Raw genomic sequence first — 25245 nt, forward strand, 5'->3', positions numbered from 1 at the left:
GTACTAGTTCACCTTGCTTTTGGAGAGTAACTGCCTCTACAGTGATGGCTTTCTACTAGATTTTGGAGCTTTGGTGTAAAGATTTTTTATTATCATTAATTATCATCATTACTTTCAATATCTCTACCAACTCTACTATTGACTATATCAGTACACCTGACATAACAACAGACCTATATAGTGATAACCTATCAATAATTCATCATTTGCTTTGACCAGAGGTGAATGGGTCCCCCCTTGTGGAGGATTTTTTTTTTCCAGCTTTGAGGGACTTTTTCCCTGTGACTGTCGCCTTTGCCTTGCTCTTATGCCTTGCTTTTATGTCTTGATTTTTGTTTTAAATAAACAAATATTTTTTTCTTTTTGACAGCAGTTTTGGTGCAATCTATTGAAGGACTGTAATTTCTAAATGGCTAATGCAATATTTTTGTCAAACTCCTTGAAAGAAATCTGATGGTCTGGACCTCAAATCAAATCTTTGTTGCTTATTTACAAACATAATTTACAAACATAATCTCTCACTGTGCCAATACTTATGAACCACTGATTCCACTTTAAATACATTTTTAAAGAAGGATATTTTAAGCCAGAATGATGAGCCATAAACCAACTTGTAGAGTCAACCAGACAAAGACATCAGTGTACTTTCAGGGAGGTGGGAGACATTTTTATTATTATTATTATTATTATTATTATTATATGTCACTGTCCAAACACTTATGCACCTGACTTTACTTCATCATCATAAATACATAAAAAAAAGTGGTCAAAGGCATCTCAGAACCATTAAAAACAAACTTTAGAGGCATTGAAATCTTTGTTTGGGTTTATAAATATATGTTTTTTTAAATCAGTGTAGTTAGAAGGATGTGTTTAAGTAGTTTAGTCCAAATACTTATGGACCTGACTGTACTTATACAGTGCTTATCTATACATTTTTAGAATGTGGCCAAAAGGTCACCAAACCACTCCGAATGTTTACAGCTTAATTTCATTATGGAGAAAAACTGTACATATTTAAGAATCAATAATGATTGATAGCTGAGTATTAAACTAATCGTCAGCTAGTGATCAGAGCAGTTGGTTTATAAGGAATCCCCCTAATAAACCGACTGTCCTCCTCTTCCAATCCCAGGCTGGCCCAGACTGGGCTGGCACACCCTCGGCACCGTCACTGCAGGAGATAGGAGGATTGGTCTGTTTCCTGTCCTGATCCTCCGCCTAGCCTCGATTTGGCCGGACAGAGGAAAAACACTTTGGGGATTTCTAGAACAAAAGCTTCAGCGGATCAGAGGGGGAGACTTTAGTGGCGAGGACTCGGGCGGCTGTGAGAATTGAAGTGGTGGGTACACTGAAATAATCAGCTGCTGTACTGGTGGGATTCGTACCTGTAAACTGAGCGTCGAGGTGGAGTTTCAGAGTGAGTAGATTTTGGAAGAGTCCGCTAGAAATGTGCTGGGCTGGCTTAAAGGGAACGCAGTGGTCAAGCGGTAGCTGTTTTCCATAGTCTCGGATCCTAAAACGAGAAACAACGCCGAAAGTGTTAATCAGCTGGTGCTTTAGCTCGCTGTTTGAGCGAGTGAAGTTTGTTTTTGGACCATATTGAAGCGTGTGACCCAAAGAGAGCCGAGTCCGACCACCTAATACGCCACCAAAGGGCAAGTGAGCAGTGAGGAGGGGGCATTGTTGTTGTTGTGGACATTGTTGTTGGACAACGGACCGTTTTAACCGAAGCGGTTTACTCCGAGTTAGAGGACTAATCACAGCTACGTTACACCTGCTCGGTGTTGCGGTGTGGTTGATGTAGTATACTTACTAACGAGCTAACTAACCCAAGAACTACTACCACTACTACTACAGTGACTGCGTTAGAAGTTATCGAGCGTAGCTATCTAGCTAGTCAGCTAGAGGCAGACCGCGGACACCGACGCGTGAAATACGGTGCGTGTTGGGGACGTTCGATTCCTGGAACCTTGGAGTCGGCTCCGATTCCAAGAGTCGATTCCACACATCTTAGCAAAGAGATTGTCCTGGACTCTGTGACCTGTTTATTTTATGACTTTAAACAGCACACTACCATACTAAATAGAGTAACCGAGGTTTATGTAGCTAGGTCACCTAGACGGAAAGAAGGCAGCTAAAGATATTATAACGGTTTCGTTTCGGACTAAACTTTACTGAGTCAGCGCCACAGCTCCAAAACATAACCATATCCTGACATTTCTATGTACAGAAATCTTTAAGGGACAGATATTAAATGGGCAAATATTATTTTGGTGACAAAATAAAGAATAGTTTTTAAAGAAAAGAAGAAAAAAAAAAACTCGCACACCACAATTAGCAGCCTGTTTATTAGTGTAATATAAGTAGTGGGTGGTTTGAGACGCACCAAAGGAAAAGGGAGATCTGGCCAAATAAAAGTACAATATAGAGAAGATCAAGTGCATAATGCACTTATTATTGATGGTACGAATGACGAATGGTTTATAACATTAACTTCATATGCTCCTATTTCAGTTGATGTACAGGGGCAGAAGATGTCAGCTCAACTATTTGACCTTAAGCAAAGTAATTTCGTGAGCTAAACTCTACCACATCTATAAGCAAATATTACATTTGATGTATTTTTCCATTCTGGTCAATGTAAAATAGAGATAACTAAGTGATATGCGTTGCAGACGGGTACAGTTGAGCCGGCTCTCGATTCCCCAGTGCTCAGAATCGCGTAATCGAGTCTTTCTGGAATCGACTCTTAGCCCCTATTGCGTGCAGCTTAGCTAGCCGTGTAGGCTAGCAAAAGCGAAGCTCTACTGCGGTCTACCTAAAGACTTTAGCCTTTAGCTGCAAGAAGGGCAAACTTTGCCCGTTTTTTAAAATGCATTTTATTATTTATAAACATGATGGTATGACGTAACGTGCGAGCTACCGTGAAATCATACGGGCTTGGACTGATCTAGCTCAAATAAAAACGGACGATAGGCTGTGTCTTAGGTTTTGGGTGAAAGTAGATGGAAGTTCTTGTACTTTTTGGCTGCTGATTCGAAGTCTTGTTCTACGTTCAGATTATAAATTCCCTCTAAATCCTGGAAATCTTCCTATTTAGAGACCCTTTGCCACCACGAGGCCTTCAGGTAGAAATTGCAGCTGACAGAGTAGCTTTTTCAGATGATTTGATGAAGGTCTGGAAACTGGGAATTCCAAGTCTTTCGTTGGAGTTTCTTCTGCCTCCTCTGCTGAGTCGTTCTTGCACAAGTCTGAGGTGTATTTCAGGTTGTTATCTTGTAAAAGAATGAGCTGCCCGTCTACCCGTAATCCTGGTGGAATGGCATGCGTCTCAAGTACACTAAGATGGCTCCTTTGGTTGGGACTGCCATGCACTTGGTAAAGATCACCCAGTCCAGCAAAGCAACCATTACGGCCCCTCCTCCATCCTTCACACTGGGGGTGGATGTGTACAGAACACACTATAATAAAAATAAAGTCCTTTATTTAAAGATCATCAAACACATGTAGTGCTTTAAAGTCATTATAGTGATATTATAAAAGAAAAAACTGAGTTTAGTAGTTTCCTCTATTGCTGTTACTGTTCATTGGCAGTAATAGAAAATTGACTTGAAGCTACTTAATACATTTGTGAGAGACATAAAGACTTCTACAGTGTCAAAGCATAACAGAAAAAAACCCAATGAGCTAAAAGCCATGAATAATGACTTTGCATGATGTTAAAGGGGCGTCAAGATTTGAATTGGATTAAGTTTTAATACAGGAGCCACACAACGCATTTATTCAGTATTTTAAACTCTGCATAGAAATAGAATAAAACGGGCGGTTTTTATAAATGATTTGATGACATCTGCTCTGTTTTGTCAGGCTCAGACAGAATCACAACTGAAACATAACCATAGCTTTGTTTTTCTGTAACGCTGCTAGGCTAGGGTTATCTTTTAGCCTAGCATAGATGCCTGCTTGCTTCCCATGCTTCTGCTTTCTTGTGCACAGCTTTCCATGTCCTTCCTTGGTTACTGGCTTCAGGCGTAGTCACAAGGCCTAGTTCATGTAACCACCCCAGATTTATATTTTCTAATATTTTGGTGATACGCATGCTTACGATCACAAATCAGACACAATGAATGTCTCTGAAAACTGCTACAAAAGAAACAGAAGCACCAACTTCTCAGGAGGCATGCACTGTTCTCTTTGAAATAATTATATACACCGGTGTCAGCTATTCACAGCGATCATATCATTTGACAGGTGATATGAAAAACATTGATTATCGTCATCTACAGTGGCATCTGTCAAGGGATGGATATATACATCAAGCAGGAAAAAGGGGCAAGCATACGGATCTGAGCCACTTTAACAAGGCTTAATTGTGATGGCTAGAAGCCTGGGTCAGAGCATCCTCAAAACAGCAAGCAGGTCTTGTGGAGTGTTTCTGGTATGCAGTGGTCAGTATCTACCAAAACCAGTACCAGTCCAAGAAAAGACATCTGGTGAAAAGACAGGGTCATGGGCACCTAAGGCTCACTGGTAGAATCCATGGAGGCCCCACCTCACAACTTGCAGGACTTAAAGGATTTGCTGCTAATGTCTTGGTGTCATATATCACAGGAGGTCTTGTGGAGTCCATGCCTCAAATAGTCAGATCTGTTGTGGTGGCACAAGTGAGACCTACTCAGTATTAGGCAGGTAGTGCTGATGTAATGTTACGTTCTGATCGGTGTACACTGAATCATAGGCTTACAAAGAGGAACATGTTTGAAGGTTTTGCAATATACCTGCACTATACAATTATATTGCAATATACCTGGATTCAGAACTAAGTAGTTGGTCTGAAGACGTGGGAATTTACTAGAAGATCCTATATGTTAAACTATCATTACTAAGTAAATTAGCATTGCTGTAAAATTATCACACTTATAAGGAACATTCCTTATATTTGTTGAAATGCTGGTAACTGGTCATGGTATTTCAAAGCAGGGGTAAAGAACTGAATAAAAAGGTTGCATAAATGTAAACTGCGAAGTTTATTGCTCTAGTCACTAGTGGTGATGATGTAGCATTGAGCATTTTGCCTACTACTTGAATGTGCTGGTTATTTTGCATAGCCTAAATTTGAAATGTGTGTCAAGTCTATTTAAATAGCCTATTTAAATCTCCTGGCAGTTGGCAGAAAGTACCTGTTTGGGAAGACTGCAGTGAGGCAAGTGTTCTGTGGTAGTGTGGTAGTGTTCTGGAGAGGCACCCACTTTTTTTAATGAATAGTTTAGAATCCCTCAATCAGAGAGAATAAGTTTTTTTTTTTTTTTTTTTTTTTTTTTTTTTTTTAAATACATAGGAACAGATAAAGTATGTAGTGAAGTATCTGACATGATCTGTGTAACTGTACTTGTCATCCTAAAAGACTACCACTACTCTGTTGTCAAGTGCACAATTTTGAAGATGTTTATTTAAAATGTCTAAAGTTCAAATGTGTTGTTTTACATAGCTACAAAGCTTTCATAGCTGACAAAACCACAGACCTTTGTTACACTACTGCAAATTTAAAAAATATGTCTACATGAATGTGTATATATATACAGTCCATAAGTACAAATCCTTGGCAGTCAATAACTGCCATCACCAGATGCTGACATTTACCCATTGAAGTGCTTTGCCATGCCTTTACTACACCCACCGTCAGTTGCTGTTTGCTTGTGGGTCTTTTTCTACCTTTAGTTTTGTCCTCGGTCAGAGAAAAGCTGCACAGTTCAAGTTAGGTGACTGAATTTGACAGAAGAACAGTTTGTTTATTTCACTGTCTGTTTTGGGATATTATCCATCTGTGAAGGGCTGTCCTATCAGTACAGCAGAAGTTAAAAAAATAACTAAAAAAATAACTAAAAGTAGAGCTCTATAAACTTTAGAATCCTTCATGCTACTTCTATCAGCAGTCACATAATCAATAAACACCAGTGACCCAGTTCCATTGGCAGCCATACAAATCCATGCCCTAACAGTGCCTCCACCATGTTTGATTCCTTCTCCACAAGTTACCACTAAGTTAATCTTGGTTTAATCTGTCCAAAGAATCTTGTTCCAGTGGGCAGGCTTTACTGGGCAAGTCTAATATGGCCTTTCTGTTCTTGCATGTCAACAGTGATTTGTATCTTACATCTCTTTGTATTTACATTCATAAAGATGTCTCTTGATGCACCTACAGTTGTGCTCATAAGTTTACATACCCTGGCAGAATTTGTATATATATATTTTAAATAATATTGTTTCAGAGAATAATAATGATGATACATTTTGTTTTCATGGTTAGTGGTTGGGTCAAGCCATTTATCAAACAACTGTTTTGATCTTTTTACATCATAATGGCAACAGAAACTCTCCAACTGACCAAAAGTGATCAAAAGTTTACAAAAGCTAGTTCTTAATACTGTGTATTTCCTCCTTTAACATCAGTGAAAGCTTGAAGTCTTTTGTGGTAGTTGTGGTCTTGTGCTTTGGATCATTGTCATGTTGGAATATCCAAGTGCGTTCCATGCGCAGCTCCCGGGCTGATGAGTGTAAATCTTAGAATAAAATGCTGCGCTTATCCTGCCATCAATTTTCAAAGTTCACACTTGGTTCACACACATCCCCAAAACATCAGCAATCAATCTCAGTGTTTTACAGTAGGGATGGTGTACCTTATCATAGCCCGGTTGACTCCTCTCCAAGTGTAGCTTTTATTGTTGTGGCCAAAGCTTGAGACTTGTCTTTGTGCTGTTTGGTATATTGTAAGGGGGCAGCTTTGTGACATTGGCATGGTAAGGGCTTTCTTCTGGTGACTTGATCATGCAGCTCATTTTTGTTCAAACAGCCACACCACTTTTTTCCTGTATGTCATCCTTATTTGTGGGTTTTTCTTTGCATCCCAAACAATTTCCCTGGCAACTGTAGCTGGAATTTTTGTTGGTCTACTTGACCTTGGTTTGGTTTCAACAGAATTTCTCATTTCCACTTCTTAATTAGAGTTGAAACACTGATTGGCATTCTCAATTCCTTGGATATCTTTTTTTATATCCTTTAATATCCTTTTTATATCCTATACTATCTTCTCTCGCATATCCTTTGATAATTCTTTTGCTTTCCCCATGTCTTGTAATCCAACAACGTCAGTGGTGGCACTGGATCAAACATGCAGAGGTCTGTCAGGAGCCCAGTAACTTACTGACTCTTTATACACACACACTGATTTGCAGCTAACAGATCACAGGCGAGGACGGTTACCTTTAGTAGCCATTGTGTAAATTTGTGTGCGTTATCATGACAAAACCTCCAGGGTATGTAACATTTGATCAGGGTCATTTGGGAAGTTTCTGTTGTCATTACGATTTAGAAAAGGGCAAAAACAATTGTTTGATAATAAATGGCTTGACCCAACTGTAAACATGAATAAAAAGAAGTTGTTGTATTATCATTATAATTCTCTGGGGGAAAAAAAACAAATCGCATGTTCTGCCAGCATATGTAAACTTATGAGCACAAGTGTACCTGTGATGAATGTACTTTCAAAACAGCTACTGCATTTTTTTTTTTTTTTTTTTGTCAAACCCCTTAAAGCAGAATTTGTAGGCCTGAATCACAAATTGAATGCTTCAGATCCACTGAGGTGGTGTACAGTCTTAAACATATGGACCCAACTGTCCAATAGAGAGGCCAGGGATATATTTTATGATGTAACCTTTTTTGGGTATAGGTTTCCTGCAGTGTTGAGTTAGGGTGACCATTAGCAAAGAATTTAGCTGGCGTTTAGCTAAGCTAAGGGGTTCTTGTAATAATTGCTGACAGGCAATTATTCAAACTGACGAATATCTGATATGAGTTTCTTTTAAGATATTATTTATTAGTTGCATGTAATGTCTTTTCTGTACTAATAACTTAATTATTAAGTGCAGCATGTTTACAATTTAATGATATTCATTTTAATGTTTTTAATTAAACTTATGTTTTATCTCTAAGTCTTTTTTTTTTTAAAGATATTTTAATGTTTCAAAATAATCTAAAATAAACTGGTGTAACACCACTGACTGCATTGTACAGCCAACAGCTGTACATCATTACCAATCTGATGTTTTTGACTTTCTACAATTACTAGGTGTTAAGTAATAGTTAATAAAACCGCAGACACCACCACTTAATTTGACAGTTGGGGGTTAGGTGGGGTGGTGAGCATCCAACATCCTGATTTCACTAACACATGTGTTGCTAAATGCAATTAAAACCTTGCAGTAATGTGCCAAAATCTAGTATAAATCACTTCCAGTTACTAAAAGAAAAAACTAGGACTATTTTATAATTTTAATTTAAAATACCTTTGATGGCTTTCACTGATCTTCAACATTTGACTTTTATTATTGACATGGTGATCTTTGGCATAGGCACCTATTTTAAAAAAAAAAAAAAAAAAAAAAAAAAAATTTTTTTTATATATATATATATATATATATATATATATATATATTATATATATTTTTTTTTTGATTAACTCCACTATCTAGTATCACATGGGGAGAACAGATTAGTGCCATGTTATGAAATTGCTCTTAGAGTTAAAAAAAAAAATCTGAAATTGCTTAACATGATCCTGTGAGTTTATGTTTTAATAATAATTTAAATAGATATACTAAAAGTGTTTTACACTAGTGTTATATATTACATATAACATGTTAGTTGTTTTTACAAAACACATTAAGATACAGTATTAGCAAACACTTTTAAATGCTTCTTGTTCTTTCTTCTTTTTAGTAATCATCCCGGAGCGTCCCTGATGGAAATGCACAGTGACCATGACATTAGGGTTACCTCCACGGGAGGGTCACTGGTAAAGAAAAGTCAAGAAAGAAAGTTTGGCAGTCCACACCAGCTCAAGTCACCAAGCCACCTTAACACCAATGGAAAGCCACACAGGAGCCCCTCGGATCACAAGTTGAAAATGACCAATGGCACCACAAAAGGAAGCAGTTCAGTGAGCTTTAGTACCAACAGTAACTCTGTGGTATGTCTTCCTTTGGTATCAGAGGGATTAAAGCTTGTGTGGACCCAATCGGATCAGACAAAAGAGCTAGACACTATTCCTGAGCTGGTACAGGCCTTCAATGTCTTCCCTTACCCAACATCCCAAGAAGTGAGCACACTGGCTCAGATTTGTGGACTTCCGTTGGATAAAGTCAAAGTGTGGTTCATGGTGCAGCGCATAAAATACGGCATCAGTTGGGCCTCTGAAGACATTGAAGAGACACGCTGTAAGCTGGCAAGTCCAGAACATACAAGTGAATCTGGACATGTTGAAAAGAAGAAAAGAAAGATTTCTGGATGTGACGACCTAATAGAAATTGAGGAGAACAATCATGCAGTGGATTCTTTGCATTGCTTGTCAGGTAAAAAGCAAAACAAGGAACCCCCAGAAGTAGTTAAGGTCTCTCAGTCAGCTACACATGTCACTTCACCTCATTCTCCTCAGAAGGACTCCATAAATAGCTGTCCTGTGGACATGCCTGCTATAACACCATCAGCTGCCTTGTCGAGTTCCATAGAGTCTTCACTCAGATCTCCTCAAAAGCATGGACGATACAAAAAATCCAAAGCCCAGCTGGCAGCTTTGCGCAAAAGCTTCCTGCAAGAGAACTGGCCTTCTGAGACCGAACTGCAACGTCTGCAAGAGGAGACAGGTCTGACTCGCAATGAGATACGGAAATGGTTCAGTGACAGTCGGTACCAGCTACGAACTGGACGAGGGATGCCAGGCTTAACAGCTCCTGTTTCTCAAGGAGAGCATTCGTATGAACCTCCGCAGCAGCAGCCGCTGTCTTTGGTTATTGAAAAGCAGCAAAGTAGTGTTACTGTGAAAGAAGGAGCTCGTAGTAAGAAAGGACAGAAAACTGGCTCACGCAATTCACATTTCTTTCAGACTTTCTTATCAAACACACTTGAGGCATTTGGAGAAGGGGAGGTAGAACAAAGTGAACCGGAGTTAGCAAAAGACGACGATGACATTCACAATAATGATGAAGAATTGGGAAGTGAACATGAAAGTGAGGCCCATGAAACTGAGGCACTGTCAGAGACACCATCTGTGACCACTTCCTCTTCACTTGCCCCTCAATCATCTCAAAACATAGTTTCCAAGTCTTTAAAGAAATCCCCACATGCTTCAAAAGCTATTGGGCGTGTGAGAAAAACCAAGGAGCAGTTGGATATGTTGAAGGACTACTTTCTGCGTTCCCCGTGGCCAAAAGGCGAGGAGCTAACACAGCTGGTGGAACTAACAACTTTGCCACGAGCTGACATTACTCAGTGGTTTGGAGACACTCGGTATGCTGTAAAAAATGGGCAGTTACGTTGGGTGCGCGGAGTTGTCCGTGACCATATACTCTCTGAGATAGCAGAAACCAGCAGCTCCAGTGGAACCCCTAAAAGCGAAGGGAGCCGCAAGCGCAAATCCAACGGCATGAACAGTGCCTCAAAACTACCAAAGCCAGTGTCGGACTCTTTAGAAATGCATCCTTTGGAGCTGTATCGTCGGCAAACAGGGGCATTACAGGAGAAAGACCTGGATGCCCTCTGCAGAAAGTCAAAAATGAGCTACCAGCAGGTGCGAGACTGGTTCGCATCCAAGGACAGTGAAACTCAAGATCTGGAGCACAGTAGCACTGAAGACTAAAATGGAAGGACTAGTGCTAGTTGTATGTTTTTAGTTTTGTATTTACTGCACTGTCTAACCAAGGAAATACTTGTCCAGTGAGGTGAAAGAAGGTTTTTATTTAGACTGGCTAAATTGTCTCCCACTTTCTTTCTTGCTTCTTTTCCATTTCCACTCCTATCAGTAACCCCTCCTGTCTCTATATCCTATGCTTAGCACTCAGTACAGTGGTTGATTGTCCTTTTTCACCCTTCCTCAGAGCCAAACTATAACTAGTTTTAACTGTAACTTATTAGAAATATATGCAAAATGTTACTGCTTTTATAGGTACGGTAGTATTTGTTAAATGATTTGTAGAGAACACTGTAAGGCCTGTGTAAAACTGTTAGAAGGCTTATTTAACACTGTGATGATTCATTCTTTCAAAGTAAATCTGACTAAACAAATGTCCAGTTACCTCTCAGCTTGCACTTGAATTTCTTAATCCATGTTCTAGTACTTTTATTTCGAAAGTACCAGGTTGTAATCGTTCATTTTAAAACAGTTACTTTCATATGATACATTTTAATGTATTTATTGTACATGAATGAGTGGCAGATACTATGCCAATGTCAAACACTGGAAAAGGACAGTCTAAGGCAGCCTAAAGATCTTAACCACAGCTGACAACAGAGAAAAAAACCAAATAAAAACAAGCACAGTCAGCATTTCCATATGGGATAGTTAAAGGAGCTACATACTTAAGTTTGCCGTTGTTTGAACGTTTTATACATTTGTGCACCCATTTGTTGGGCTGGATTTAACTTTTAAAGGCTGACGTTTTTGGGGAAATACATAATGATTCATTGTGTTTTAAACTAGCCTATTTCTAGATCATTACAAAAGTGACAAGTTTTGGGAAACTCAACCCAGAATAGTAGAAAGTTTTTGTGTTATAAGCCATAATAGAATGTGCCTTAGAATATATCTTTTTTTTTTTTTTTTTATCCACAAGAACAGTTTTTCAGTGACGTGTATTCAAGGAGAAAATATCTTGCATCTTATTTTTGTTACATAGTGCTTATAGTTAGTAATAATAAACTGAACTGGTTTAATAATATAAAGTAGACACTTTCTGTCTACCATATTCCTATTATATTAACAGCAGGCTTTACTGAAAATCACTGGATTGAATGCTTTATTAAATAAAATTATTTTGTTTGGAAAAAATATTGTAGATTGTCATACATACACTTAAGATCACCCTGGACATAAAGGGAATTTTATACCGTTTTTCCATCATCAGCACATACATTTCCTGGTATTGTTTAGTTGATGCACAAAATCTATAGCTGAAAGAAACCAAACTACACTAACTAGAGGGCGGGGAAAAGTTTTTATTTATTTATTTTTTTGGTTTGTTTTTTAAGTAGTATTTATGATTTGAACAAGGCAGCCTGCTAGTTATAACTACTATCTATTTTGTATTAAACAAACGTTAAGTGGGAGGACCAGTGAATTTATGTATTCTCACTTCATAGGAAGCTTCAGGGAAGTTTATTGGTCACTGCATGTCTGCTGAGGAGCATCTGTGTGTTGGTGTTTAATGATGTAGGATGTTACAAATGAATGTATGTAGAGACAACTTGGTCTCAGGGCTCATAGCTAATATGCTAGGTAGCATGTTGCAGGCCAAAATGTTGGGCCTAGAGCAATGTTTGACAAAGTTAAGGGGAAAAAATATCACCGTTATTAACCCAAGACCAGCTTGGTTGTACAATGAGGCCGTCAAGCCTGCCAGGATATTGTGATTCTCACAGTCTAAAGACTGCTGGGTTCTTTTTTGCCTAAATGCTGGATTGAGCCTGTTGGTAATTTTGCTGGGTTATTTCCATAGTGCTGGGTAGAGTTTAAGTTTTTTAAGAAAGGCCAGAAACATAAACGTAAATGCCTCTTGGATCCTCTGTACAAACACAAAGTGCATTTTTGTGTTTCAGTGGCAGATAAAACACCCAGTACTCAAGGCCAATAGAGAACAAATCGGAGATTGTAAACATGGGTAATAGAGGACTGATTATGCTGCTGTACTGATTCTTTGACTGATTCACACAGAAGTACTGGAACATCTGCTCATTAATTTTCTTAAAACAGTGGGTATTAAAATAAGTATGTCTAGATGAAGAGAGTTAATACTGCTTTTGTGTTGGTAGTGATTTGGTCACTTCATTATTCCAGAAAACACAGTTTCACTGCTCCACAGCTCAACGCTAGGGGGCTCTATACCCCTCTATTCCTGGTGCTAATATGTTTACTTCTCTACAAGGACTAGACAAGCTGTGTGTCTGCATTTGCACATCTGTGTCTGCAACTTAAAGTAGCTGAATGCACTTATTATAAGGGCTCTCCGCAAACATTGGGGCACATTGGGCAGTCACTGTAGCTCTTCTTGAGCTGGCACAACTGCATTTTATTTTATCTGCATATTTCTCATAAAAAGACAGATGCTTTTTGGTCAGTTGGTTTTTACATTGCTATGTAACCACCAAGAACTTTTATTTAAAGAGCAAAATCAACTGGCTTATTGCCATAAACAAAGATAAAATGGGGTAAACACTAATGCCACCCAAATTGATTATTTCATATCTTAATAAGATACCTGACTCTTTACACATTCCATGGCCGGGGTGACTGAAGAGTTGGTCTAGGCAAAAGCTGGAACTGGAAAATGTTTGGTATTATGTGGTCCGACCTAAAGCAATGAACAAAGGGAAAAACTGAACTTAAGGTTTATATCAAACTTTAATCTTAAAGTGGCAATATTTTGTTTAGCAATATTAAACTTACCTTAGGGGTGTGTTGGCAGAGCTTGGTGTCCCTAATAATAAGATACATTGCTTATTACATTGTATATGTACAGACTAGACTAACAACAATTTTGGTAATCAAATCCATGCTTAAATGACCTATAATAAACATAAGGGTACTTTTTGAGTGACTGTGATTTGCAATGGGAAGAGTTTCAGCCTTTCAGAATATGAACCATGGGAAATCAATATTCTATTTTTCAGTGCAAAATTACTTGCACTGCCATCATTTGGGAACCACCCCAGACAATAATTTGCAATTTCTTCCAAGCACACTAACAGCAAAAGATAAGTAGCAAATAACTGAGTTTAGGTTTTAGGTTTTACACTGTTGTTCACATAAGCAGGCCATAACCTAGCCAAAAGTAGATGTAACATGTAGTAAAATATGTTCAAATAAGACATAACTTTGGTCATTTTCACAATTTTAACACAACCAACTTACAACTGTAAACTGTGTGAGAAGTCCAGGTACCCCATAATTAACTCTAGTTTATAAACAATTTATCTGCATATTACTTGATGTATTGCTATATTTATATTCTAGTAATTGCAGCTTCCTTCTCTGCTGAGAGAGTATTATAAAGTACCACATGTGATTTGCTTAAACCCTCCTGGTCTAATAGAAATGTTTACACCAAACAATTTGTCACCTAGATGGCTTACATTACTTTTAGGATTTTTGTCCCTGTTACAGCCTACTTTTTATATCTGAATATAATTTGTTTATTAATATTTTAAAATACATATTTTAGGCTCAAGGCTCAGTTAAGAATGGCAAATCCAATTATAATCCAGACTGGGGTGTGATTCGACATGCAATTTCATTTTAGTCACAAATTTAATCAATTTCATGTTAGTTAGTTTGTTGAATACCAGAATGTGACTGATGAAACAACAATTTAGGGTGTGTTAAGCCCTTATATTGTGTTTCTAGAAGAATGTATCTATGTACGGTTGATATTTTTTGGCCATGCTTACCTTAACTTGGTGATGACTAACAGTTTAACCCAATTTGCAGCTTCTGCCAGATCCTCATTTGGATTTACTACTTTCTAGATCTATTTATTTCTCAAGTGGACCAAAGTCAGCAACCGGTCCAATGCAAATTTCCTTCATTCTTTGTACATATTGTTGTATATGTGGATGCCAACCCCCTATTACTTTGTTTATTGCAGGTTACAAGTTTCAACTTTTTCAATCACTCTCAAAGTGTTTACGTAAAGATGTACTTTAACTCTACCGTAAATGTGAAGTGAGTTTGTTTTTGCCAATAATGTAGAGAAGCTGCTGTCTTTCAAAATGAAATCAACACTCACGAAATCCATGCTCATGCAGTGAACTCAGTCTGGAGACAGGGGTGGCTGAATCTGGTGGAGTCTACCACATAGGTAAATGAAAAATGGGGATATATATGAATTTTAAACAGAGTAACAGCTTACTAAGGTATTTTGATAAACTAATGAAAAAAACGGACTTTAAAAGACTTTATATGTTCTGGAAAAGAGTAGTTAGATACAAACCGCCATGACAAGTCTAGAGTGTCGAAATCTTTCCATTGTGTCACCAGAACTTGGGTGGCTGCTGAGTGAACAACAGGGAAAAAGAAGAAACATGGTCCATTTTAGCAATTCAAACATAGTAACAGAAGGATTGTTTGGATAACTAAAACATTTGGTTTAGTTAGTAGATCTGTGTACCTTACACTTCTGGATTGAGGAGTGACTGTAAGAAAGTAAGGACAGAGCTGAGGGCATACTTTTTTTCTTTCATAAACTACTGAACTAATTTGGTGGCAAATAAATGAAATTACATGACTACCTGGGGATGTAACAGCCACTGGTAGTGTCATCCTTGGACCACCTCTAGATATAGGAAGAGGATTGACCACATAAATATATGGTACAGAATTTCTTAATTAAACAACATGGATCAATATAAATATTAAAATATATTTTTATTAATATTAACCCTATAAAACAACTAGATATCTGTATAAGTATGGCCACTGAGTTAAAAAAAGTAATTGTGCCATCTCTACACATAATGACATAATGAACATAAACTTAGTCTTATAAAAATAGTCTACTTTAGGCATTCTGTATTACAGTGTTTACCTATTAGCCTGAAAGTCCCCAGGTGATGTCTACGGTAAAAGACAGGTGAAAATGACATCATTAAAGAAAAAGATTAAACTAAATTACAGCAACCAGTTACTATTCTGTGAATGATATCTTAATTCATGGCTCTAACCATTGGTGCCATCTAAAGGGTGGTACTGGGTCATTCACTTCCCAAAACTAAGAGAAGACAAGCTCAAGAAAAGCCACGATAGCAAAATTGTTTAAACAGTCAAAAACAGCAACAATTGACTAGTTGCGTAAGGCAACGTTTCCAGATTCTGGTTCCAAGTTTGGTAAGCACAAGCATTTCTGCTTTCATGCAAAATAACATGCTACAAGTGATGTTTTCAAGATTTGCCAAAAATAACCATCAATGATGTTCAGTACACAGGAGTAAGCATGAGAAGGGCTTTAAGAATGGTGTGGTGTGACATGATCATCCGGAGGTTTTACAAAGATGCAGAAGTTGTTTTTACTTTTACATGGCAGTTTGCTTGAAGGCTTGAAGTCAGTATGACATAAAATGTATAGTTAATTTTCTAAGTTTGTATATGTGCTATTTTTGTCATGTGGCTAGTGGTAATACATTTCATAAAAACAAAGTTATTCAGCCCCATTTAGTGTTATTAAAGACATAAAAGTATGGTGATTGCAGTTGCCTTTTTAATGAGAATATTCAAAGAGTGTGTGTGTGTGTGTGTGTGTGTGTATATATATATATATATATATATATATATATATATATATATATATATGAGCTAAAATAGAGATGCCATCTGGTGGTTTATTTAAATGGCTGGCGGTTTGTTTATTGTTTGTTTATTTATAATTTTGTTTAGGCAAGAAAGAAAAACTTTTTGATTTCAATAAGCCGGTTTGGCAGCAGCTTTTCATTCCTAACAAGCCGAGCACACATGATTAAATTTACATTCACGTTTGCTGCATTTAGCAGATGCTCTTATCCAGAGCTACTTACAAAAGTGTTTTTATGTCCAACACTCTGTTTTATCAGTGCTTGTTTAAGTGCAATATGATTGCAGTTGTGTAATGAGCAAGTCACAGTCTTCAAACAAATTAAGAGATGTACTCCTGCTTTGTTAGAATAAAAATCTGTATCCACACCAGCTGTTTGCAGATAAGACAGGCATGAACTGTGCTAAATATGACCAAGGACATGAGCTAACTTGGTCAGAAAGGTTAGATGAGAGTTACATTATTCCATAACACTAAGTGACATCTGCGACATCACATTCCCAGAAATAACCTTGAAACAATGGCCTGAATGAACACAATCACTGACAGTGGCCCTAGAATTGTAACCCTTTAAAATCTACTGTTTTTACATAAATGTGATCGGATCTTGATCTAATCCCAAAAACTAGATAAAAAGATGCCACTCATGGTGCCAAAGATGCCAAAATGATTTTTATGCTGTTAAAACCTTAAAAAACTAAAAATCTTGAACTGCTACATAAGATTGCTTTAACAAGGTACTTCCAATCGAGGGGATGGCAATCAGGTGTGACTTTAGAGGAAACACTACAACAATATGAAATGAAAAAGGTACACTCCTTGGAATCACAGGAACAGCCCTATCGTGGTTTAAATCATATCTAACTGAGCGCTATCAGTTCGTAAAGATAAAAGATTTATCTTCAAATTACACAAAAGTAAGATATGGAGTTCCGCAAGGCTCTATTTTAGGGCCGCTATTATTTACATTATACATGTTACCACTGGGCTCAGTTATAGGCAGACATGACATTAATTTCCATTGTTATGCAGATGATACACTATATATCAGCCAAACCTGACAATAAATTTAGATTAAATAAAATGAAGGACTGTGTAAAGGATATAAAACTCTGGATGTCACATAACTTCCTTCTTCTTAACAGTGACAAAACTGAGGTTCTCCTTTTAGGTCCAAAAGACACTAGAAATAAACTATCAGACTTAATGTTAGACTTGGCTGATGTTTCTATTATTCCTGGTCTAGCAGCTAAAAATCTAGACGTCATATTCGACATATTGATTTATCAGATGAGCAACATATAGTTAATATTAGTAGGACAGCCTCTTAGGAACATTGCCAAACTAAGAAATTCCTTTTCTCTACAGGATGCAGAAAAACTAGTACACGCTTTAATTACCTCAAGACTACATTACTGTAATGCACTACTGTCAGGTTGTTCCAGCAGGAACCTCAATAAACTTTAACTAGTTCAAAATACTGCAGCCAGGGTCCTTACTAAAACTAGAAAATGTGACCATATCAGTCCAGTTCTATCAGCACTTCATTGGCTCCCAGTTAAATTCCGTATTAAATACAAAATTCCTTTATTAACATACAAAGCCCTACATGGCCTCGCTCCTGAGTACCTACAGGATCTTATTATGTATCATGAACTATCAAGAATACTTAGATCTCAGGGTGCTGGCTTCTTAGTAGTTCCTAAAATTCAGAAAACCTCAGCAGGGGGAAGAGCCTTTTCTTATAAAGCCCCCCAACTCTGGAATAAACTTCCAATTACCTTTTGGTAATTAATGTTTCCCCTTAGATAAAGATTGCAGGTCCAGGGGTTTGCGGACACAGGGAATTGTAGTACACTGAGATGCTGGAGCTGTCGACTCGCTGCTCGCACACGATCACTCAGGTTTGTGTATGGTGGAGCAGATGCATGCTAGCGTTTCAAGGTGCTCCCGTGTCTGTGGTACCTTCTGGCTCACTCCTTTTAATTAGGCTGTTATAGTCAGACCTGCTGGAGTCGTCAGACACACTGCTCAACACACTGATACTGCTCAACATTCTATGGTCTCTATAAATCCATCTCAGAACTAACTCTGTCTCTTTACCTTCTACGAGTAAATGGTCACCCAGCCTCTACCTGTTTTAGACCAGCTGCCACCTACCAGTCTGACCAGCACTCACTCAATTTTAATGTGGATTCCCTCAAATGAAAGCTAGAAGTCTGGACTTTATGTCCACATCAAGTATGTTTCAGGTAAACAGGTAAAAATTTGTGTCAGTGTCTGTAACTGTATCTGAATACCAATACTGAAACGATACCACAGCAAAAAACTAATTGATGATCGAATATAAAACTTCAAATTCTTTGTTTGTTATTTTTATTAATAAACAGAAAAGTTTAACAAGGTTTATTCCATGTTTGCTCTCTGTTGACAGCATCAGTAATAGCAGGAAAACAAATTTAATTAATAAATCAAAATAAATAAATTGCAATATATTATGTCCAAAATTATTGACGTCATTAATTTATCATACGATAAGTCGATAAAGTAATTATCGTGACAGGCCTATTTATAAGTGCTAATCTTCTTGTGAACACCTGATATTTAGCAGCATGAAAGTTAGGGTAAACATAACTAGTTTGCCACATCGGTAGTTATCAAAGAAAAGATTAAGCAAGTTAAGCTAAACAGTTTTCACTGCCCTAAACTGCCTTATGACTGACACAAAAGACTCCCACTCCTCTTAATTGAGCTTGATGTAATTGTTACAGTTATATCATACTCACTAACCTGACCTTTGAGTTCTTTAACGAACTCTGCATGTGTCAGAAAGATGCTTTGCTAAGTAATGTGTAGGCAAAATAATTCCATATTTTGCTTTGTGTGTGTACTTTCTCTACAAGCCACAAGGACGACCCACAAAATCGTTGGTATTAGCAGCTACACATTCTTATCTGACTCTGAGTATGCCTGCACTGCAGAGAGAAGAGGCAAGCGCTGGAGTGATTTATTTTAAAATGTGCTCATTAATGTAGCATCAGTGTCGTACTGTTTTTAGTGACAAGGCACATTTTAAGTATCGGTATACCGTGCTACACTAATTGCAACATAAGATATAAGTTATAGCAGTACTGGAATTTATAACACACATAATAACAGAACTGTCTTACCCTCCACTGGGAAAGAGGCTTCTTGAGTTCAGTGTTTTCCTTCTTGAGCTCTGATACTTGCCTAAACAGACAGAAGAGCACAAACAGGAAGCAATGAGGTGATTACAATGACACTGGGCTACTGCACAGCAGAGTGGTAGCCCATCACTCATGTCATCTAAACCTTACTGCAAATCCTGTTGTTTAATGGGATTTGTCCAAGCTTGGTGTCCGCTTATATATTTTTATAGCCTTCTCAGTTTTGAAAGTATCAATTTGTAATCTTTCATTTAGCAATCAGTCAATGACCCAATAAGCCCCTTTAGTTGGCCCCCATGTTATTGTCTTATCATGTCTCTGATTCAGCTTGCAATCAGAATGACTTTTTGCTTTTTTAGAGAGAAAAAAAAGAAAAGTGACTGCACCTGTAGCATTGCTCGCTGATTTCCTTCAACCTTTTTTCCATTTCAGAACATTTTTGTTTGTGGAAGGCTATGACCCTTTCTTTCTGCTTCTTCTGAAACAATGCAATCTGAAAGGAGAATATCCCAAAATTAAAATGAAATGATGTGCAATGCCAGCTTATAGTTTAATAATTTGTTGAGAGGCCAACAGTATAATGCATCATGCTACTTACACATTTACACAAAAAACATTCACAAAGGCATTTAATTTACACAAGTAAATATAATAGTGACTTAACAAAAATAATCCTTGATCACAGTTTCAGTCCATCAACCAAGACAAGTTTGATATCTGAAGTTTGCTTTTAGTATTGAATAATAAATGCTAGGCTAACACTGCTAACAAACAATGAAGTTAGACTGTAACCAATACAATAAACTGATGATAATGCAATTCTAGTTTTAGCCTAAATGTTTAAATTAGGTCTATCCATGCTGCTTTACAAAATATTTGTAATGGCTTACATAGCTTTTATGTAGCTTATTTCTTAAAAGCAAATTAAAAAAATGTGGGGCGTATTTACAGTCAAGACTGGTGACAGTTCAAGCCTAGCCTCTCGCGTAAACCGAATAAGCCATGTGTGGCTGTGATAAAAATGTGAATTCTACTTGTTGGTACTTGTTGCACTGTCAGTGTTAAATTGTGGTCAAATGTAAAATCCCCTTGCCCATGGTAAAACACTTCTATAATTTCCAAAAGCTATTTTACAGAACACCAACACATGTAGAACATGTGGAGTAACACCTGTGCAATGTGTTCCAAACGAGTGTGAATGAGGTTCACTGGGTCCCTAAAGAACATCTGTTCCTGAGGTTTCATCTTCACCAAGCACAACACAGAAGATGTAGAGTGAGGAAAAAAAGAAAACAAAAAACAGTCAGTTAATGCATCTTGTTCAGCAGATAATTCTGTGCCAGGGCTGTAAAGGCTCCAATGGTCATACTCAAGACACAATAGACAATTAATGCACAATATCTATGCAACACATGACTGTATTGGTGCAGTGTTTGATTATTTGAACAGAACAGGACACCTGCCACTTCTGTAGTCAAAGTGAGTGTTAAAATAACTGTGCTCACTTAGATGGCAACAACTAATTTTTTTAGTGAATACTAATTCATGAAATGGAAGTTATGTGCCAGTTAGAGCCAGGAACGATATCAACTGCTTTGTGAGGAATGTGAAGACCCATATAGAGAAATGACTGAAATTTCCCTACAAGTTAAGCATTTATTCCAAGCATGTTTCTCTCATACACCAATGGTTGCCAGGCTCCCTTATTGTTAAATCTAGAGATTTGAGTCAGCAAATACTACCTAACTCCCAGGAAATATACAGAATACAGTATATCAAATACGATACAGTGATGAATACAAAAAATAGAAAACACTAAAGCACTAAAATGAAGGAACTAACTAATTAACTAATTTTCTAACTAAAACTAGAATTAAAAGATTTGTACGAAGATAAATAGTTAAATAATCTGTTAATTATCATAATAACTTTCCTTTCCTTATATAATAACTTTCCGAACATTTATTTTTAAGTTTGACCATTAAAAAAACTTTATGTTGTTAAAATAATAAAATAATTTTCCTCAAGACTTACATTGCTGAAAATAAAAAGCAAGTTATTACTTATGTACTGTATGTGTATTTTTCTTTTAATGACTACCCCTTCTGGTTGGTGTGGCGCAACAGAAAACACCACTATTGGCCAGTGAGCTACCACAGCATATGGGAGACTGGGGTTCAATTCCCGGTGTGGGTGACTATGCTGCACTACACCAATAAGAGTCCTTGGGCAAGACTCCTAACACTACATTGGCCCACAACTGTAATACCAGCAATCTTGTAAGTCGCTCTGGATAAGAGCGTCTGCTAAATGCCATAAATGTAAATGTAATGTAAATATTGCTCACCTACTGTCATTTCAACATGGACAACCATGCAGGATCCGTCTTAAGACAGTTTGTCATTTTTTTATAATCAAATGTTTGAATGCAGAAATGTAAACATTTTCACTGATATTAAATACATTTTCTACTAATTTCTCATTCTTCACATCTCTGTTTTAGCTGGTCTCTAAATCCTTGCCATCACTGGAAAATGCCAGCGACATAATCAGAACCGTCCAGCCCTTTACTTCTGAAATGTATTGTAAATATACAATCATCTGCCAAACTCACCTGGTCTGAAATGGACAGGTAGTTGCAGGTAGCTTGACACACACTGCAGTGACCTGTACAAAAATCCATCAGAAATGTGAAATAAAATAAACAAGTCTCAGCCTTGACCATAGGAAGCAAGGTTAAAGGACTGTCACAGGGAAGCTGGTGAAACGAGCAGGAGCAAGGCTAGAAGCTAGCTAACACAGCTGACCAGCAACAATCTCTTAAGATAGCTAGCTAGCATAGCTAGGTAACTGCACACTAAGAGGGCCCAGAGAGAACATCGCTATCTGCTAAGATTAAAAATGACAAAAATAATTAGTGCTCTCTAATTATTTAGTGCTAAGCTATGCTAGCCTATGCCTAGCTAGCTAATAAAAGCAGATCTTAGCCATCATTTTTTGTTCACATGTAAAACAACAGGATTGTAAACTGACTTAAAATCACATTTGAGCATTTTCACCCCTTCCAAAGTCACATATTTACTATTTATACATCAAAAACTGAATAAATAAATCCTGAATAAATGTTAAAAGCTAGCTGTTGTTTTTTCTGACTCACTTGGATTGACGCAGCTTTCACAAAGTACATGGCCACAACTCGACACTACAAAGTGCTTCCCTTTTCTCAAGAAACAGTTATTACAGTGAAACCAGTCCATTCCTTTGAGACAGACTTGCTGTAAACTAAAGGAAACACACTGGGTTAAAGGCAACTGCTGAGGAAAAGATATCACCAATGTAAGGTAGCACTAGCTAACTCAGCTAGCTAGCTAGCTAGCTAGTTAACGTAAGCTTGCTAGCTAGCTAGCTAGCCAGCCATCAATTCGCAAAAATCAGTACCGTTGCAAAAGTAAAGCAATACAATTATCTAAAACATCATTACTTATTTTAATTTAAACGTGTTTAACTTCACTATTCACGAACCTAGCCAGCCAGCTAGCTAGTTAACTCGCGACCTGTGAGACGGCCGGTTAGCTACAACGGTTTCTCTCAGAGCAGCGCGCGAGCAGCGAATCAGGGAATCACACTGAACCGCGATGTTCGACTCGCCAGTGAATCATTCTTTTGAACCGGTGTTTTTGAACAGTGAACCGAGCTGCCTCTTGCGTTAAACCATAAACGTTCAATGAGTCATAGCTACGTTAATGCACTGCCATTAAGTAAGTGGTGCCGATACCAAAACATTCGGACCTTTTGCGCACCAAGAGTCAACTGCTCTGATCCGATGCGTTTCACACGTGAGCGGACCTCATGCTAGATGTACCAGGAAGGTGAAAATAGCTACTGCAATCAGTGCGATCCGACTGCACGCCGTAAATCAATATGTACTGCCAAATGTCACAACTTAGTGATCGACAGGGACAGTTTATTTATGGCATCTGTTGACATTAGGAAGTTAGCATTTAGTTAAATGCATGTCTGAACTGTATTAATCAGAAACTGTACCACACTCCTTCCAGCTCCTCTTGGTGGGTAGATACTTCAGATTGGTGATGCTTGACTATCGGCCTTGTTTTTTGTAGAATTGTACCATTCTAGTAATTTCCCCAGACATGTATGAACAGTGTGTGAGCAGACAGGTCCTTAAGATTTGGAACCGAAGCTTGAGTGTCAGGAGAATTAGAGAACCGACTCATTTGAAAGCGACTGCCAGCCATCTGTTGAGTGCGTGGCTTTATGGGGGGGATTTGTCACATGTTCCTAATCTAAGCATTTATTTAATACGTTAAATACTTGTCCTGAAAACTGAAACACCAAGGTTAGTGTGAAGCCAGGTTTATTGTACAAAAAAAAATAATAATAATAAAAAAAAAAACTACCAATACTGGGTACAGTTTGCCTGTTGGGACCTCTTTCTGCACAAAGGCCACAAGGTCCCACTGGAGCCTTTGCATAAAAACTAGCTTAACTGCCTCACCCAAAATAAGCTACAGTATTTTACAAATTGCAGCACTTTTGTAAACAAAGTGGGCATCACCTTGTGATTAAAATAGTTTTCCCCTCTTCAAAACACACCAGTCTGGTCAGCTTAGACTAGTTGACCATTTGTGATTTAGCTATTCTACCTGCATGACCACCTAAAAATAAAAAATCTATGCTGCTTAAAACCAGATTTGCTTTTGGACCACCCTGACCATCAGCCAACCTCCACCAACAGGGGTCTAGTTAGGCCAACACAGGCTTCAACAGAAGAACAAAAACAAAAAAGAATCAAACAAGTTAACAGTCTAGCAATTCTGGAGGGTAAAAAAAAAACAAACAAAAAAAACAACCCAAACAGTACATCATCCAGAGGTCATTACATACTTTATTGTATGAAAATCCTGCATTGAACCTCCTTGTCTACAGTAACTCGGGTTATTGTGGAATATGTGGAATACCCTGCAGCTACAGAAGGATTAGCAGTATGCCTCCATTCTAGGGACTCCTGGGACACCTCCAGCGTCTTGGAGGCACCAATCCTTAAAAGCAAGTGTGGCATTAGTTTGCATAATTACATATGAGGCATTAATAATTCACAAATAAAAATCATACCTGTTACAAGCATCGGCCGTGGTCCACTGCTTAATCCGTGATGGTAAGTGGGCCAAGTACGACAGGCTGAGCTATAGCTGGAGATATTGCAAGCACCCATTTGTTTCAAAAGAATACTAAAACACTCAAAATAATAAAGTAGATACCACTACATCTGTGGTGAACATGCCTACTCTACTCCTGGATGCAAACATTACTACACAGTCTTGCATCACATGACTAATTTTGGATCAGACTTTAAAGTGACAATTCAAGGCACAACAGGACTACTAAAACAACTAAATCTCAATTATTAAAGACATCCCTAAACTGTTTTTTTTATTCTGGGACAGACACTGCTTTCAATGTACACCCCTGGTCTGGAATACACTGCTCATTTCTATCAGATCCACTTCCCATACAGGAGGACTTTAGTTCTATAATTCCAGACTGTAGTCCATCTGTTTCTCTGCATACATGGTTAGCCTCCCATCACCCTGTTCTTCAATGGTCAGTACCAAATACTACCTGCTCTGTGGGGGTGATTGATC

The 25245-nt window shown here is 37.8% G+C and overlaps 2 protein-coding genes across 4 annotated transcripts; one reads left to right on the forward strand and one right to left on the reverse strand.

Annotated features, from left to right (window-relative positions):
- The first annotated feature begins 1231 nt into the window (after positions 1-1231).
- Positions 1232-11884, forward strand: homeza (homeobox and leucine zipper encoding a). 3 transcript variants are annotated; one of them, XM_072686949.1, is made up of 2 exons: positions 1232-1342; positions 8782-11884. In XM_072686949.1, the coding sequence occupies exon 2, from the start codon at positions 8804-8806 to the stop codon at positions 10694-10696; it is 1893 nt and encodes a 630-aa protein (XP_072543050.1). In that variant the 5' UTR covers positions 1232-1342; positions 8782-8803; the 3' UTR covers positions 10697-11884. The 3 variants fall into 3 exon arrangements, with proteins under 3 accessions (XP_072543050.1, XP_072543051.1, XP_072543052.1); XM_072686950.1 differs by having other exon boundaries at positions 1335-1420; XM_072686951.1 differs by lacking the exon at positions 1232-1342 and adding an exon at positions 1654-1662.
- A 1434-nt stretch (positions 11885-13318) lies between these two features.
- LOC140561716 (E3 ubiquitin-protein ligase RNF212B-like) lies at positions 13319-22839 on the reverse strand. The gene is made up of 12 exons (XM_072686953.1): positions 22740-22839; positions 22197-22249; positions 20753-20827; positions 19969-20075; positions 19565-19625; positions 15636-15664; positions 15340-15431; positions 15219-15243; positions 15042-15102; positions 14838-14898; positions 13499-13529; positions 13319-13403 (listed from the first exon to the last, which is right to left on the reverse strand). Exons 1-12 carry the CDS (start codon positions 22837-22839, stop codon positions 13319-13321), a joined length of 780 nt encoding a protein of 259 aa, XP_072543054.1.
- Positions 22840-25245: the final 2406 nt, after the last annotated feature.

The sequence above is a fragment of the Salminus brasiliensis genome, chromosome 9, assembly GCF_030463535.1.
Source record: "Salminus brasiliensis chromosome 9, fSalBra1.hap2, whole genome shotgun sequence".
Taxonomy (NCBI): domain Eukaryota; kingdom Metazoa; phylum Chordata; class Actinopteri; order Characiformes; family Bryconidae; genus Salminus; species Salminus brasiliensis.

What these genes read in the sequence shown, in the direction of transcription:
- homeza (XM_072686949.1), top strand. Translation starts at nt 8,804, where the DNA reads ATGGAAATGCACAGTGACCATGACATTAGGGTTACCTCCACGGGAGGG.
- LOC140561716 (XM_072686953.1), bottom strand. Translation starts at nt 22,839, where the DNA reads ATGGACTGGTTTCACTGTAATAACTGTTTCTTGAGAAAAGGGAAGCAC. An exon ending in GTTTGGAACACATTGCACAG is followed by an intron (nt 20,076 to 20,752) that starts GTGTTACTCCAC and finishes TTCTCCTTTCAG; the next exon opens with ATTGCATTGTTTCAGAAGAA. An exon ending in TCTGCCAACACACCCCTAAG is followed by an intron (nt 13,404 to 13,498) that starts GTAAGTTTAATA and finishes TCATTGCTTTAG; the next exon opens with GTCGGACCACATAATACCAA.